The 17920-nt window shown below is 44.1% G+C and overlaps 1 protein-coding gene across 1 annotated transcript in view; it reads left to right on the top strand.

The window, feature by feature from the left end:
* The window catches only part of LOC119455391 (serine proteinase stubble), a 111260-nt gene that overhangs the window by 72917 nt on the left and 20423 nt on the right, over window positions 1-17920 (top strand). The window contains exons 4-5 of the mRNA XM_049668735.1: window positions 10810-10892; window positions 14751-14857. Of these exons, the coding sequence (XP_049524692.1) occupies window positions 10810-10892; window positions 14751-14857 (190 nt within the window). The remainder of the gene's footprint in view (window positions 1-10809; window positions 10893-14750; window positions 14858-17920) is intronic.

The raw sequence follows: 17920 nt of genomic DNA on the forward strand, positions 1-17920 counted from the left end.
TGGCACGAAGTGTTATCCGACAGTTTATTTAGAATACTTATAATAATACCTTCAAGAATACACCAGTAAAAGTTACAAAGCAACAAAGTGAAGTAACGAATCGACTTTCAGTACTTCCGTTTATTGGGCTGTGCTGCTTCTATGCTGCCTGTAAGCTCCGAATTGTGTCCTCTTACAGGAGCAATTTATTTCTCGGAAATCTTGAATCCATTTTAGGTGTCGTACCATCATCAAGGACTCACAATGCCATGACACTTAATTTTAAATTGAAAATTCTTAACTAAATTATTTAACCTATTGTCAAAGAGACATTCAAGCAACGTTTTAATATGTCATGTAAATGATCACCAATATATATATTATGTCCCCTGTTAAACATGTTTATCTTCCAATGATTCCCAATTATTCCTGTCTTATTATGGTAACTCCATCTTATGCCAGTGAATTTCCTAATCTCACCACACCCCTTAAGACTCTGCCGCCCTCAACTGTACTTATCTTTCCTTGCCACCCGTTCCGTTACTTGCATTGCCCAACGGTTATTTCGTCTACGCATGGCCTGCCAGTCTCCATTCTTCTTGCTCATTTAGTGGTCAGTAGCTACGCGCTGTAGCTCTTGCAACCATACTGTCTGTCTTTCTGCCTCTTTACCGTCAGCCTACCATTTTCCACTCCATCCCTAGTTGCGTGGACCTTAGTTTCTTTTTTTATTTTTTCTTTGTTGTCCTAAAGGTACGTGACTACAATTCTGGCCTTAAAGTTGGCAAGAAAGTGTACGGTGTGCACTGAAATGTATCTCTGGTCATGACTGGCTGCCTTTCATCATAGGAAAACGTAATGGGATCTGCTCGGATTATATAAGTAGAGCCTATCTGTAAAGTGGCTTCGCAGGCAACGACCATTGCATTCTCGTAATAGGAAAAAAAAAAGAGAGAAACATCAGCTAAGAAAATAACTCGGAAGTAAACTATAAAACGACCATAGGCTATAAAACAATCAACAACGCTCTATTTCAGCGGGGAACGCATTACGGTGGCGGTTTCTTCTGAAGAAGCAGCGCTCCCGTTACGCTTTTCCAAGCGTAAAGCACTTAGATGCGGCATAAACCGTAAGCATGTAAGGGCGAGTTTGAAGCTCGCAGCTGCGTGTACGGAGCGTTCCGAAAGCAGGCTATGAGGAAAAAGACAATTGCTGAGGGGCCGGTACGAGTAGATTTATGGGAGCGAGGTGTAATACAGCCGAGCTAATGGGAGCAATCTGGGTATCCCACAAATGAATCCCACGCGACCACCGCCACGCCACAAGGTTTTGCGTATTATGCGTCCATGACGTTTTCTTAGTAGTGCTGAGTGGCGCTTAAAAAAATAAAAAAATTAGAAAAGCCCAAAAAGAAACAGGAAAAGAAACAACGCTACGTTTCTGCCACAGCCGTATCAGGACACGTTCCTAGTGCTTCATTTTAGTTGGTTTGTTTCGATTTTTTTAAGCAACAGCTTCAAGGCTTTTTGTCGACATTTCTGAGTTTCTCAATAAATAATGTCTGCAGAATAATTTATTTAGTTATTTATTGATTTAAATTATTTATTTATTTATTTATTTGTTTAATTATTATTAATTAATTAATTAATTAATTAATTAATTAATTAATTTATTTATTTATTTATTTATTTATTGTAACCTTAGGGCCATGCAATGTTAAACAGAGACGGTCCTATAATAAAATACACAAATAAAAAATAGTACAAAACAATATAAGCGTCTGTGCTACCGTTTTACCAGCATGTTATCTTATATCACAGAAACTTCCGGTGCACTTAGGTAGAACAACGCTATAGCATACTAAACTCACTTTCCTGTTTACAAAATACGGAGTTGCGACTAAACGAAACTTTCGGTTCAGGATGAAACCATTCATTTCGCTTTGTCACATCTCCACATTTTGTACTCAAGACGGCCACCTCCTTCTGATATGGCGTCGTTCGACGTAAGCCCAGTTGTGTACTTACAGGCTACACATACCCCGAGTACCCAGCGTAAAGCAAATGAAAGAAAATAAAAGGTGGCTGTCTACAAGCTTGTTTTCAGAAGCGCCCTTTAGCGAAAACTCCGGATTACATTTGATCATGCACCTGTGTTTGTTGACGTGCACCCAGGTCGCAGTGCGAGCATTTTTAGGGTGCATTCACACTTGCGACTAGACGACGTATCGCGACCGATTGCGACTGGCGACCGGAAAGCTACTCAAGACGAACGATGTTCACACTGACAAATGCGACCGACAAGTCGCTAAACCGAAATGTCTCGCGATATGCCTGCCGTGCACATCTTCTTGCAATGTCATCGCCGCGTAAAATAAGCGTCAGCGTATACGGACGTCCTGTTCCTTCGCATCTGATTGGTTCAGCTGTTCTGCGACGGTGGTCGCGCGACTGAAAAATTGAGCAGTGAGCGACTGGAACGAAACGGTCACCTTTTGTGGAAAGCGACCATTTGCGACTACGTGCGACTGATTGCTTTGCGACTAACTTGGTGGCGCGACCTCGCTTATTCGCAAGTGTGAATGGGCCCTTAGATTTCCTTTTGTTAAAATTATGCTGCCACGACCGGGAGTGCTCCGCAAAACGCCATCGTGCTGAGCCAACACCACCTAGATAGCACGACGCCTGTTCACTGCGATCCATGACGTCCTGCTGCCTGGCCCAAAATTTACATTGCCAAGTCAGGCGTTACGAAAGTGGCGACGTCGAAATCACCGCTGCTTACTCGGGAGCATCCACATTAGATTCTATGGCCATCGGGCCAGGTAACATGACGTCATGGATCGGAGTGAACAGGCGTTGTGCTTTTATAGGTGGCGTTGGCTGAGCAGATCGCCATATAGCCATGAGTCGCAATCGGGAAGCCGCAAAATAACGCGCTAAACATTTTGACATCCTTATGGGTGCATAACTGGTGCTTGGTTTTCTCCATCGGTTACACTTTCACCGCTGAATTCTTGATGGGCAAATATGAAGTGTGCTTTTATTGAAAACCTTTTTCCCGACAAGTAAATCAGATGACAGACGACAAGAAAGCTGCATTAAATAAACTTTGATAGCTATGGCTGGGAAACTCTCCCGAGAGAGATAGTTCCACGCACACCTAGTAGGCGAAAATTATTAAAAAGGTTTGAAATACGTATTCTCTCACTGCAGGTGTAGTTTGAGCGCGCTTTCTAGTGCAAGGCAATTTTGTACGTCAATAAGGGTAAAGCATCATAGCTTTACCCTTATTATTCATTCCATTCAATCTCGCCCCTGCAAACGGCGGACCGTTCATACTACAGGACCGCTATATTGTAGCGATGCTTTTCGCTCGATTCCATGCCCTTCTTAGCATCCACCGTTCATGGTCGGCTGATCCCACTGACAACGCGGGTAGAGTGTCGCTTTTACCACTGACGAAGCGCGAAAAGCTCGCTAAGGAATGGCATTGAAAAGACACTGCTACAGAATCGAGGCCCTGCTCTGTCTCGCGGGGGAATTTCAGGATGGTCCAAACATTCCCCTCCTAATTATTCAATGTCCTCGAGGGAACACAATGTCACTCGCGCTTGTGTGCGAATTTTCGTATCTTATATTCGGAACTACACAGAGAGAGATAAAAAGAATTGCCCTCATACGCAGTCACGTAACTCGAGGAAGCGGGGATTAAGCGTAATAGGTTTTCGCACATTTAGGTGGCTGCATTTCCGGCTTACCTGGCATTGCGTGCTTTTTTATCAGGCAACTAGTGCTATACTGATGAACTGTAAATTTTGTTTTCTGCTTCTCGAACCTTTTCAATGTGGTCTGGCATGTCTTAGAGTCAAATCGAGCCTGTATCTGCAACCTTCGCCAAAGATGTAGTCCTATCATTACTTCAGCGTAAGTGGCCTCTGCTTTGAGGCTCAAGGATCGGTGATTTTCACACTGCTGCCTCTGGTCAGAGTAATGCTGACGCGTTTCCAACATCAGAAAAACATTTCCCGCAGAACCCATCTCACGAAGAATTCTGTGTGTTTATTCCCTTCTGTGTAGACCACTTCTTCAATTTTCTGTTACCGGCAACTTCTTCACTTCTCCGGAGGTCAACGCTCTTCGCTCAATACACGTTCTGGTCTCATTATGTTTTCTTCACTTCTTTGTCCACACTCGGCTGCATTTGATGCCGATTTTTTCACTTCTGTGTAGCTGGCTTTTTTCAATTTTCCTATTGTCGACTTCTTCACTTCCTTGCCTCTTCTGAATTAGTCTTTCTTTTATGTGTCCCAAGGGCCGAATCATAACCTAAAAGCCTGATGCGGCAGAAGCTACGCCTCGGCGGGCCTTCAACGTTCGGTACAGCTCGCCAATGAGCGTTGAGGATTAGGCGAGCAGATAAATCAGTGCCGGAACAGCTGGTCGCTGGTAACCAACCGGCTATAGCACTTTCCCCATGGCGCCATAAAATAGGCAGTGGACTCCGTCTTCGCGTTGTGAAAGCATGGTGCAGAGATCGTGTCTCAAAAAAGTCAGCTTTGTAGATCCGTATTCGTGACATCTCTGCGTGCGTTTCTCTCTCAAGCGGGGAAGCGCCAAGAAACTCCTAATCCTGGTATACATGAAACACCCCGCCTGCTTCAGAAGCTGCCATCGGCTGCCTCACTTTCTCTTGCACCGTGAGTAGCCTATAAAATGATCGAAGGAGGCATTCACCGGGTTTACGCTTTTATTAGCGGTGATAACGGGTCATAGCGACGATAGGTGGCAAGGTGCTTCGGACGACGAAACGAGCTTCAGAGCAGCGATGCTGGGTATCGTAAGGGTGTATATACGGCACTTTGAAATACCGTGCCGCGGGCACTTAAAATACGGGAGAGGGTACTGCACGTTTTTCACTGACATTCTATCGCTTGCATCCGGATTTTGATTAATGCCTTTTTTTCCCGTGGCCGTTTCGTTCACATTATGCGCTCCGCAACTTTTCTTTCGTTGCGTATCGGCGTTGTTTCGCGTCCTCCTCTCCAATCGTACGAGGAAGGGGAAAGAGTGGAGGCAGACAGAACTGGTTTCGATAGATCATATAAAAGAGACAAAGCGATATAAAGGGACAGACCGACAGACAGACACGGACAGAAAGACAGACAGACAGCGCCGTCAGCTGGCGCTCAGTTAGCGAAAAGGGCGAAAGGACCTGCAGTGACGAATACTTATTTCATCATATCAATAGGCGCGACACGTAAGACACGCACATGAAGAGTGACAAGAGACTTGTATGGGCGTAATAGTGGCTTTGTCGCAAAACAGTACTGTAATGCGGAGAAGCATACACAGTGTATAGTGGTGAAGAAAAGTGGGAACTTTATAATCATAAATCGTTGCGTTGCGGAGAGGTTGGCATCATGGATGAAGCCCATTTCTCCTCAGAACTGCGCAAGGACTAAACGTTCTACAGGGTGACCACCCTGGAGTATCTAGCTTCTCCTCAGGACAGGAAGGCGCTGTGGGAAGTACATTTCGCAGCACTTTCACCGGTAACTGAGGGCTCCGTAGAACTGCGACCGAGCGTGAAGCTTCTGTTCTCTTCACTGGTTGGCTGTCGAGACCTTTAGCTGTAGACGCGCTGCACGTAGTTGATAAAATGGCGTGTAAGTTACCTATAGTGGACATGTCAAACAGTCTCTCAAGCGGTTTCAATAAATTGGAAACAAGCGAGGCATCCTTGAATAATTTAAATTATCCGGCACTAGAGGGACAATAGAACCGCATTGGACTTCCGCTTCAGGTGATAATTGTGATACAGATGGGTGACTCTTTTCTTATATCCTCGACCATTCGGATATGGATGTTAGCGAACAAGGTAACACATGTATTGTACGCACTAGCTTCAAGTGAATGGAGATCACACGAAAGAAACTTTTCAAGTAGTATAAAAAGGCTCAAGAAAGCACATGGGAACGATGCAACAAAGATATTTAACACAGCAATAAATGGGGCTACTTGGTTCATTTTGATTTCTTTTAAGAGCGCGCTGATTTAATAGCACTACACGAAGATCCAAGATGAAAACCTGTTGTCCTGACAACTTTTGTTTCCGTCTTGTTTTTTCGTGTAGTGCTTTTCAATCAGCGAGTTCTTAAACGAAATCAAAGATATTCAACCCGCTATGTAAAACCTTTATCTGGTGAGTTTAAACTGTCCAATAGGCGCAGTGTATGTCATTCCAGTATATACCTTCTTGCGGTATTACGCAATTAAAATCTCGACATTTAAAAAATTCTGCGGTTGAATAATTTCTACGACGCCTAAATAACAATTCCGTGATAGCTATACTCAGCAGTCTGACTTCCTTTTATATGTCAGTGAACTTCATTTAGGTTGCTCTAGAGGTTGCTTTATAAGTGCCGTTCTGACTTTTACAATTATTGAAACAGGAAAATTGGAGTCGGGTCTTAGCGAAAGGTACCTTTTATAGAACTAACCGGGCCGTGACACATAAAATTACATCTAATATACCGAGATCGACGTATGAACTAAACTATTTTTTTCTAGAACTAAGACACCTTCAGCTTCATGACATGTTTCTGCTTTTCCTTTGGGTATCAATATCATCGGCTCATAGATTGGCTTGTCATTATGACGCAACAATCTACTCTTTACGGTGCTTGCTCTTGTGAAAGACTGGAAAAAAAGAACACAAAGCGCATATTCTGAATTGTGGGCGGAAAACATCGCATGTATGTGGGATGAGTCTGTATGTGGGACTGTCTCAGGGATCTGGCCATAATGTTTAGATTATACTACCTTCGGGATTGGGGCACATTTTGACGTATGATGACGTGTTTATTATTCTAAATAATCTCTATAGGGTCTTACATGCAAAAAGAAAGCAATGATCCTATTATGACGCACACTAGAGTGGGAGAGAGAAAGCCAGTAGCATAATGTCTATGGTATCGGAATTCCGTGCTAAAGGTCGTCTGTTCCAATCCAGCCATCGGACAATTTTGTATATATAAGTATATACACTTATGCGTTACCGCTTGAAATGTGCTCATTTTCGGTGCGTTTATGCTGTCACGTTTTATTTGAAGGCGTAGTAGTCGCAACGTATACTGCGTTACATTCAATTATAGCATGATCACTGATGTTTTGAATGAATCTAAAGCAGTGAAAATCAACACCGCGGTACTCACAGACCGCTGGTGTTGAAAAGAGCACAGGCAACCCTGTCTCAGCGCCAAAAGACGACAATCAAATGTATAATGCACTGTATCTGTCTTTTGAACGTCGCTATTGGAAATGACAAATTAACTTCAGCGTACTAGAAGTTACAGCTTGAGTGACATTAGGAAGAACAAACATTAGGAAGAAATCGGAAGCAACATGTTTTTGTAACTTGTTCGGGCCGTAACTAGCGTATGTAATGCGGTCCTGCACAAGGGGTTGAGGGCGAGAGACCGCATTTTCATAAGTTCTGACTGCTTGCTAGGATGATCTCGTTTTGCTCCCGCAACGATGCCCGCATATTCTCGTTTCGTTCTCGCCCCATTCTCATCTTGAGCGCCCGGATAACGGCTCAGGATTTTGGCTCAAGGTCTCTACAAGGTCGCCGATAACGGGAGCTAAAACATTTCATGCTTAAGATATCAAGATTTGCTGTCGTCAATACTAGACGTAATGATGCCCATGCTATGCAGGAAAGCAGTAGCTTTGCACATGTGAAAAACGGATATGTTCCTATTGTACAGGGATCATTTGTTTTTACTCACTTGCAGAAGTCACTTTGTTTTTACTACATTCTTTAGGCTCGCAGCGCAACGACGACCAGGTCAGGGAGCAGCAGAAGCCTCTTCATACTTGATTATTGTGTTCGATCTGCTTTTCTGTGCAAGCAAGGTGGTCTAGTCTGCGTTCAACTAGCGCTGAAGCTCCCACATTCTTTGTTCAGTTCCTTTACAGTGTTGTAAAGTAATGTGCAGTGCTACGCAATACTTTACCCTAATCAATAAGGTCACTTGCACAGGTGGCGTTCAATAAGTAAGAGATTATACAGCTAGCCAAGCTTCGGTCGAAGGTCGGTCTGAGGTTGACTGCGTGTTCTTATGTGAGTGAAAACCTCACCTGACTGGAAGGATTGCTTGTTATACTTTGTACATGCGCTGTCGAAGGGTTGATCGATAAAAGCAACCCACCAGTGGGAAAAATTGTTTGCACTTGACACCAGTCGAATACAATTATTAAAACAAAAGGCACTCAAGAGCATCTGCCGTTGTTTGATGGTTAAAACAGCCTAAACGTCGCATCGGAAAAATAGGCAACCCGAAGGAGCTTCCGTGTCTTCACTGCTGCTGTTACTTAAAAGTTATGTTGACTTGTCTACCAAAGCGCAAATCTTGCGTCTTTTTATTGAAGAAGTGCTAGAAGCACTGCAGGCTGTTTTGAACGATAACTCCTGTCAAGGCTTTGTTTTTCCAGATTCCCCATCTTGCAAACAATGGCAAATCTGATAAAGAGTGAAATTTCCGATGTCATTTCAGACGGTGCGTGACGTTGCTAGCAGAATAATTCGAATGATAATATTCACAACGCGTAGAAGAACTGTCGATCAATTTATCCATTTCTATAGGCGCGGCAACGAAGGAGTTAAATAAATAAATATTCATGGTCCGATCCCTGAGATAATTAATGCATTCTATCCTAATTTTGACCTAATCGTCAGCAATTCACGGCAGTTAATAATTTTTCATCTCCTCTTTCACACGTTACTTCAGGTGTACCACAAGGTAGCGTTCTTGGTCCGTTACTATTTCTAATATACATTAATGACTTACCGAATAACCTTTCCTCTCAAGTGCGCATTTTCGCGGACGACTGCATTCTTTATCGTCCCATTAAGGGTGCCGATGATCATACAATCCTCCAAAAAGATCTTGAACTTATTTCACTTTGGTGTAACACTTGGCTAATGAAGCTTAACGTTTCTAAATGTAAAATTATTTCTTTTAGCCGCAAGCATGCGAACTCTACTTTTTCGTATCACATAGATAACATCACTATTTTGCATGATACTCAATATAAATATCTTGGTGTTAACCTAACTTCGACTCTTTCGTGGTCAACGCACATTGAATACATATGCGCTAATTCCTCGAGATCATTAGGGTACATACGCCGTAAGTTACATAATTCTACTAAAGATATTCGTAAACTAGCTTACCTAACATTTGTCCGCCCTCAGCTTGAATACGCTGCATCCGTCTGGTCTCCCCATCAAAAATATTTGATCGAAAAACTCGAATCTATTCAGAACAGGGCAGCGCGTTTTATCTCACGTTGTTACGACTATACTAAAAGCATTACACAAATTAAACTCGACCTCTCACTACAGCCCTTGCATGATCGTCGTGATATAGCCCTGCCATCCTTATTTCATAAATACGTCCATAGCACAGCGCCATCAGTTCTGCCTCTTGAAACTCCTCATTACAGGTCACAGCGGTTGTACAATCGGTTCAATTTCATGCGCATCTACGGAAAGACTAATTCATTTAACTACTCCGCTCTTCCAAGAGCCATTCGTCTTTGGAACGAACTTCCTAACATCATAGTTTATGAAAGTGACCAAGAAAATTTCCGGCTTCTTCTAACAACGCATCTTTCAAACAACTCTACATAACCTGATATATAATTCTTTGTCATTGCCTTTCCCGTTATTAATGTGCAACCACGCCTTCATACTGTTCTGTTATAGCCTAATTACGTCGCGCCTGCTCTGTAATTCTGTTGACTATGTTTTACTGTGTGATATTTTATTGTTAAATGAGCTGTCGCGTCCAAAGCATTCGGTTTGTTTCCTAGGTCATATTGTAGCACTGTATTAGTATATCAGCACATTTCTCACCCTATATGTTTTGCATATGTATTCACATATGTATTAACTATTGTATAAGTAATAATTCTTTATTGTACTCTCCCCCCTTACACAATGCCTCTAGGGGCCTGTAAGGTATCTTTAAATAAAAAAAATAAAATATAAATGTGGGCCGATAAGTGCCCCTGTGGCGGAGTGGCCTCCGCCACAGGGGCACATTTTTAGACTACATTTTTAAAAAAAGACTGCCTTATGTGCACCACAGGGGCACATTTTTGGGCACCTAAAATGTGCCCTAATATGGGCACCTAGAATGTGCCCCACAGGGGCACATTTTACGCCTACATTTTTATACTGCCTTATATCCGGGATTGGCCCACGAAAGCGGCTCGAAACTTGCACCCTATGGAAAAGCGGGGGTACCTCGCCAGGAAATAATTTTTTTTAAGAAACCTACCTTCTCCCTCATTGTTTACTGCTACAGTTTATTCGTATTCTACTTTTCGAATGCCGCATTAAGGGGTGGAATAATCTGTGCCTCAATGTTGCGCCTTAATCTGTGCCTAAAAATGTGTTAATTAGAAGCCTTAACGTAGCTTACTGCTATGGCTAATCATCACCCCCGTAGCTACCGTGTTCTATACATGTTGCATTGCCGCGTAACGATCAGACAGGGCTAATCCGTCTCCCAATTGGTAGCTGGCAATACGACAACCGTAAAGGGTCAAGTGTTAGTTCGTTTACGCCTTGCTCTTCAGATTGTTATAAGCTGGTTGAAACCAACCGATCTATCAAGCCAACTTCACCCTTACGAAGCAGGCGTAAATTTTCGGCGAGCATTAGCCTGTCCGCAAAGGTAATAGTCCTTTGAGGATTGCAATGAAGGGAAACGTAGCTTACCATGTACTGACATTTTCTTTTCTACACGTGGAACAGGCGAGTGTGGGATTCCGTCCATCGTGCCGCAAACCAAGGTCGTTGGAGGAAAGAGCGCGGCATTCGGAGCATGGCCATGGCAGGTACGTAAACGCTGCCCTGTGAGGCAAGTTTGAGATGTTGAAAAGAGATACACAATTTTTAAAGAGGGAAATGAGCAAGTGTCATCGAATGCGGAATGATTGAAGCGTAGAGTGCATGCGCCGCTCTCCTGACGCGCGATTATGGCTTGCATATCCTCTGTGACCAGTCACTGTCAAGCCCATAAAATTATGAGCTCCGGTGTGTAGAGGTGATTTATCTTTGACATGGTATGTGACCTATGATATATGACACGTGTGTGTGATTAAGCACGCCACAATAAAGGAAGCGAACGCGCCCCCTGTCTCGCCAGTTAGGCTTGCAGCCTTTTGACCTGAGCGAAAGGTCATAATTAAAATAAGTCAAACCTGGTTATAGCGAAGCTGAGGGGTAGCCAGAATTACTTCGTTATGGCCATTACTTCGTTACGTCATTAGTGCATGTACTGCAATATGAATCTCTATAAGGAGTACATGGAGAATATAATTTACTTCGTTGCATCCATTATTCGTTACATCTTATTTCGTTATAACGTGGCTTGGCTACATTTATATCACCTGGGAACCACAGTAGAATACTGTTACCAAATAGGCAATCATTAGCGAGACTTCTCAAAAAGATTGAAAAACACGTATGGAAATTTCCTTGCGTATGTAGAAATAACTCATTTATCCTGAACCGACAGTTAGGGAATTTCCTTAATAGCTTAATAACTATTGGTAATAGTTATTCGGGTAGCGCAAATTGCGGATACTGACTAGAAAAGAAAATATCACTTGATGCAACCAAGAGAGTCATTTTGCTAACTAGACCGGTGTAGCATTGACCTATTGACCTTACGAAACGCGAACCTATGTCAGTGCTAGGGCACGGCAGACCACATGCCAAGTAAACATTAGTTGGTGACTTATTGCAACCTTTTCTTTCCCACAGAGCACAAGACAAGTTTTCCGACTAATCAAACCGCTTCACGCTAAGCTCTCGGCTCGTTCGCTATAATGTGACGTCGCTGCGGTATGCCACTATGAGAACAGGGTATAAATATGTAAACATTATAGAGGCAGCGTATACAAATGCATATTCTCGTGGTAACTTGGCGTTGTTCGGAACAGTTGATTCATTTGCTAATTTAGTGTCATGAAGAAAAATTTATGATCAAGATGCTTCCGATAGCTCGTCAGCTAGCCTGCATCTGTTGCCATGACAGGGCCTGCGTGTGGACGGCGTGCTCAGAAATTTTTGTTGAATGGCTTACTGAGCAGATGAGCTGTTGGACCATGAGATTGTACTTCTCCGCTCTCCAATAATATCGGATTCAAGTGCTTATAGCTTCTTACACGTATAGAGCATTGTGACGATATAGCCCGTACTCCATGAGAGGAGTAAATTATCCAAATATATGGCGGCAGAGCCATAATATACGTTCCAAAGCTATCGCATACGTAACACCATGCCCCCAAAACGGCTGTTGGAAAAAAGAGAGCTTTAATAACAGTGCTGCACCCGTGAGGGTATTACTTAATTTCATAAACTACAACATAAGCAGACCTGCGAACTTTAGCACTCACTGATGAAACGAAAATGAAGTGTCAAACAACGCACGCTGTCACTGAATATCTGCGTTTGGTGTAACCACAGGAACATCTTCGACATCCTTCGCACCGTAAAACGCATTGCCTTTGTCTGTGTCTACCCTTTAGAAACGCGTATGCTGGGTGACCCATTCGGTGTTTTGTGTTAAGTGACACGCCTGCATGACCGTTAGGTTAGTTGACTTGGAAAGCATATGTAGCGCCAGCGGACAAGGAGAGAAGGGAGAAGATACCAAAATGCGCTAACTTCAACAACATTATTTCCAGGAAACATCCTACTTAACCCATGCATCGGCTCATGTTTCGCACCTATACTAAGTGACATTTCTCTAGCCCACCATAACAAAAACCTGTCGCGTACTTTGTCGGAGCACAGGGTGGTTAAAGTTGTCAGGTACGTTGATGACTATCTAGTCATTTTCGAACCATCACACACATTCTACAGCTAGATAAGCTCTTCAAAGTTTTTTTCTGCCTGTCTTAGCCCACTCACTCTCGCGGTTGAAGAGCCGACTGATAACGTGCTGCGTTTCTTAGATATTCAGCTCGAGTTCACGGAATGGCACACGTGTTGGGAGCATAAACCCAGGGCTAATAGGCCCCTGTTACCTTATCAGTCCACGTCACTCGAAGCTCCTCAAGAGGAGCATTGCCATCTTGTTTTTTGGTGATGCATTTAAGAAATCCTGCCAGCATAAGATCTATACGAGTTTTATGGATCAGTCGGGAAGGTTATCAGCAGCAAGGTTTCGGAGTCAGTGCAGGTTTCTGTCTTAGAGTGGCTGATTAAATGTTGCCGTTCAGACAGTAAACCTCGGGGCGCGGCAAACCAAGAGACGGAAAACAAGAGGAAGCTAGCGGTAGTGCCCTACCTGCATGGAAGGGCACATAGCCTTAAGAAAATGACTAGCCGTGTGGACACAAGAGTGGTCTTTTCAGCGCCAGAAAAACTCGCGAAAATATGTCCACTGATGGACCCGTACCGTAAGTGAGCTGTCGGATGCTTTAAGAATCATCGTAACGCTCCTGTGGGTTGCGTAGAAGCTGTGGTGTATGAGCTTCCGCTGTCCTGGGGGAAAAATACATCGGACAAACAGAAAGGTTTATTAATGACCGGCTACGAGAACATAGTTTGAACGTGAGGAATAACCATTGCGGTCATTTGTCTGCTCATTGTCAGGAATGTGGCTGCGCACCGGAGTATGAATCCTGCTGTGTTCTTGCAAAGAACAAAGATAAAAATCTACGAGAGATTATTGAGGCTCAGTCATATCTGTCGGAATAGTTAAACGGGTGTTAGTGCCCCTTCGGTTAACTTGTTAGAATAAGGAGGCAGCCTTTTCAGATGGCTAAATTTGGATGATGTGGCGCTTTTGTGCTTGATTTAAATAGATGGTTGTTTACGGGAAATAAAGTTGCTGAAGTTAGCGCATTGTGGTGTCGTCTCCCTCCTGTCCTTGTCCGCTGGTGCTAGATATACTTTCCAAGTCAGTTTATACCAACACGCCCAACAAATGGCAACGTAAGGTTAGGCTGGCTTACCGCCTTACTAGAAAGCTAGGCGTGCAGTGTGGATCAACACGTTCCTATGCCGGATCGGAGATTTTATAAATAACCTTGCTTAACAGGTACTGATAGGCTAGTTTATAATTCGTGCTTTGGTTAAGCGGCGCACTTGAAAAAACACAGTTCACGCGAACTTGAATGATCAGGTTCGAACATTCACCACAAACAGGCGCTGATGGAGCGTATGTGTATGTCCTCATCATTTAAGTTTTTTTTTTTAAGTGCACTGCTTCACCAAATTATAAATAGCCGTCAATCAATCAGTTAACTTGGTAAAGATTTAATAAAACTTAATAGGCATATCCTTGTTATATGGCCGCCGGCTTCCTGTGGTATACGTAAATGTCGATTAAGAAGTGAAGTGTATGGACTGTTGATTCGCTAGCTATGTTTGGCCGCCAATACTGCTACCCAGGAAAGCGTTTTCTCCCAAACTATTCATGCGCAGATATGTCGTAAAGCTGCAGCTGAAAAACCGCCACCAATTGATGGTCATGGTACACTGATAGTTCTAGTACGCTGCTTACGCGAGCTTCTGTGATATATCTCAATCTCGTTGCCTAGTCAGTGCTTCTCATGGCCAATTACAAAGCTCAAACAGGAGCACAATTTTTATCGGAATCCTAAGAATATCGCTCGACTGTTTAACCGAAGAAAAAAAAAACACAACTTTCCTTATTATTTCTTTTTCCCCGACTGCAGGTTTCTGTACGAAGGACGTCTTTCTTTGGATTTTCAAGCACTCATCGATGTGGAGGCGCCATCCTGAACAAGTACTGGATCGCCACGGCTGGGCATTGCGTGGATGAGTACGGTGACCTTTCTCAACCTCTCTTATGTGAACGGATCTCTATTACACGGTTCCGTAGTCGGATGTCACGTGCTTTCCTACAGTCACGAGCAACAAGTTAACGAGATTTGAGAGCACAGGCCTTGCTCTTGCGCAGTCTCCTGCTATCAGCTTCTTTGCCCCACAAAAGGCCACAGTCGGAAAAAATTATCGATTCAATTGCTGGGCCGTCCATACAACATATTTTACCTCACAATCACCTTATCCCGATAATTCTTCAAGAGAAAGAAATGCGGAAGTCATGAGAGAAACGCTGCGGTTTAACCAGGCTCACTCTGATTGGCAAGGATGCACAGGGAAAGGGGGAAAGGAGAGGAAAGGTTGAAATGCAGGAGGGGAGTTCACAGTATGCACGGACAGTTCGTCACAAGGGGTCATATAGGTTCGGTGCACCTAAAAAAAAAATCCGCAGCAATGCATTTGTGGTATTTCACATCCCTGACGCACGAGGCCAATGTTCCAGGATCTTCTCTTCTGTAAAATGTATGTCATTTAAGTGCCGTAAAGCTTTCCAGAGGGCAAGCCTGTCTTCTTCGTATGATAGGCAGTCAGAAAATTGTTTTGAAGTTTCTTCTACGTTACATGGGTTGCAATGGGCACTGTCTGCCACTTGGGAATTAGGAACGAAAAATTAGGAAGAAAATAAGCGTGGTCTTCCCGAAAAGTGATGCAAAACTTCCACATTTCTTTTTTTCGGTTCAGGCTGTAACAGTTAAGATGTGTTGGATTAACAAAGTCCTGCACATGGCTGGATACAGCGTGACAAGTATCTGAAAAAAATATGACGGAAATTGTGAGGTGCAGTATGGTTATGAGCTTACAACACTGTACTCATGTATTGTCATATCACTCCGCAACTCAACAAACACAGCGGCTGCACGCAGTTCTTTCTCCTTTCGACAAGTTTGTAATTTGCTCAGCATTATGAAAACAAGGGGTAGGCACAACGATAGAGAACTCTGGTGCAGAATTTGCAGCTTAACGCATGTAAGGACTTGAGCAAGGACGATGCGGCACTACTGCCTGATCACGTGGAAAATATATCTCGCGTCATGCGCTGACAAAAGTTAAATGCTGCCTTCATTTAGCGATTCTATGCAGCCTGCTTATTTCCAGTGCTCTTAAACACGTTTGTAACAAAGAAACCGCCTACGGCGGACAGAATAATTCCGCCTCTTCAGTTTCATCCCTTAAGGGTGTAGACATTTGCCCGACAGCGCACGATGTCAGACAGCTTTTTATTCGCTGAATAATTGCTCAACCGTCAAGTATCTCTACTGCGGAACTTCAGCAGGTCTTTCATCAAGTCATTCAGTAAATAACCAGAGCTGACCCGTCATTCAGTAAATAACCACTAGCTTCTCCATATTCGTATTCAAAAGTGTCTAAGAAGTGCATAGGAGTTTCAGCTGTTATTTCCCTGCACAAGTTCGGAGGCACGTGCCCTGTGGTTGTAAACAGAACATAATACTAATTTACTTCGTGGCAGAATTCGCGAGCTTAGGTCTCGTAAGTGGTGCTAGTCTCGTCCGTTCCCATCTGAATGACCACTCCAGGAGGACTGGCCGCGTTCAGTTGGTCTTTCGGAGAATGTAACCTACAGCACATATTTTATTCGGTTAATTATTTCTTATTCACCACTGCTATAATGCCTAAAACCGTGTATTAAAACGCAACACAAAGTGAAATAAAACTAGGACAGGAAGCACGTCTTAACACACTATTATATGTGTGAACCAACACACTGTGTTGGTTCACAACTCGCCCAATAACAAGTAGCGATTAATTATCGACTCTCTAATTTAGTAATCCAGGCCATGAGGCAGCATTGCGCTATCCTCCATGGGTAGTTTCTTACAAAAGCCGCCGAGCAGAAACAAAAAAGAAAACTATAGCGAACAAAGTTGGTCTCATGAAGCAAGAGTGACAGACACTGTTTTATCTCGAGCGTCAACGTCGTGAAACTATTTAAATTAGGGAGAGTTAGCAAAGCGCGGTGCTCGATCCGCTATATAGTGGTGCGGTCGCCTGACTCACCATCTGAGTATGCGCAACTTGACCCGGCATGCGCGCTCCTCTATACAGCTCACTGCAGTAGCGGACTGCATCGCTCTATGATAAAGTGGCGCCGCAAGGGATACGCAGGCCATCTTACGGTTTTCTCACGCACACTTTGCGCTCGCTGCTTTTTTTATGATTATTCTTTTTTACCGGGATGCAAAGCCGCGCGCGTGCGATAAATTAAACGTCTCCAGAGTCGGAGGGCACGGCAGAAACTCGTCATGTCGTGGCCAGTGACGTCATTTCACGCACCCATGCCGTGTCCCGCAATCACCGCGGAGACCAACGACCTGCCGCAGGAGGGGCCCGGATTACATCCATTACGCATTATCGCAGTATCCGCTTCGACCGTTCTCGTTTTTCTCTCCACTAGTCGCGCCGCGTTGGTTGACACCAACGCGTCGGACGAGCCGATTTGAATCGCCCTCTCACGAGCTTCCGTCTCGTTCGGGCGCCGATAGCAGCTCCACCGCGCGCACGTTACGGCCACTAAGCGATGCTACCGACGAGGCCGAACGTGACGGGAACGAAACAAACCGGTTTACCTTTCTTCCTTTCCGCCTCGAGCGGAGTTCTCTCGGCCGCCACCAGATAGCGGCACCATTCAAGAAGCGGCAGTGATTTGCAAGACGAGCCACCCGAATGCTGCGAGTAAAATAAAACTTACTTCTGCGAGTACTTGCGCCGAGGCAGAGGAGAAAGTAAGCACTGACCAAAAAAAATGAAAACGCATTTATCATACAAGCTGCATGTACTTTGAAGCGTATCGCGGGTGCGTCGATTCGTGGAAGTCGTCTTCTCCGAACCCTCCCGAAGCCATGCAAAGAAGCGCTCAGAAAAGGCGTGGCGCACCTCGTGCGCGAGGTAGCGCAGGCGTCGAGAGACGCGCACACACGCACACGCACAGATACACACACACAAGCACACACGTGCGTGTGCACACTGAAGCCACAGTTCCGGT

Source organism: Dermacentor silvarum, chromosome 6 (assembly GCF_013339745.2).
Source record: "Dermacentor silvarum isolate Dsil-2018 chromosome 6, BIME_Dsil_1.4, whole genome shotgun sequence".
NCBI classification, from domain to species: Eukaryota; Metazoa; Arthropoda; class Arachnida; order Ixodida; family Ixodidae; genus Dermacentor; species Dermacentor silvarum.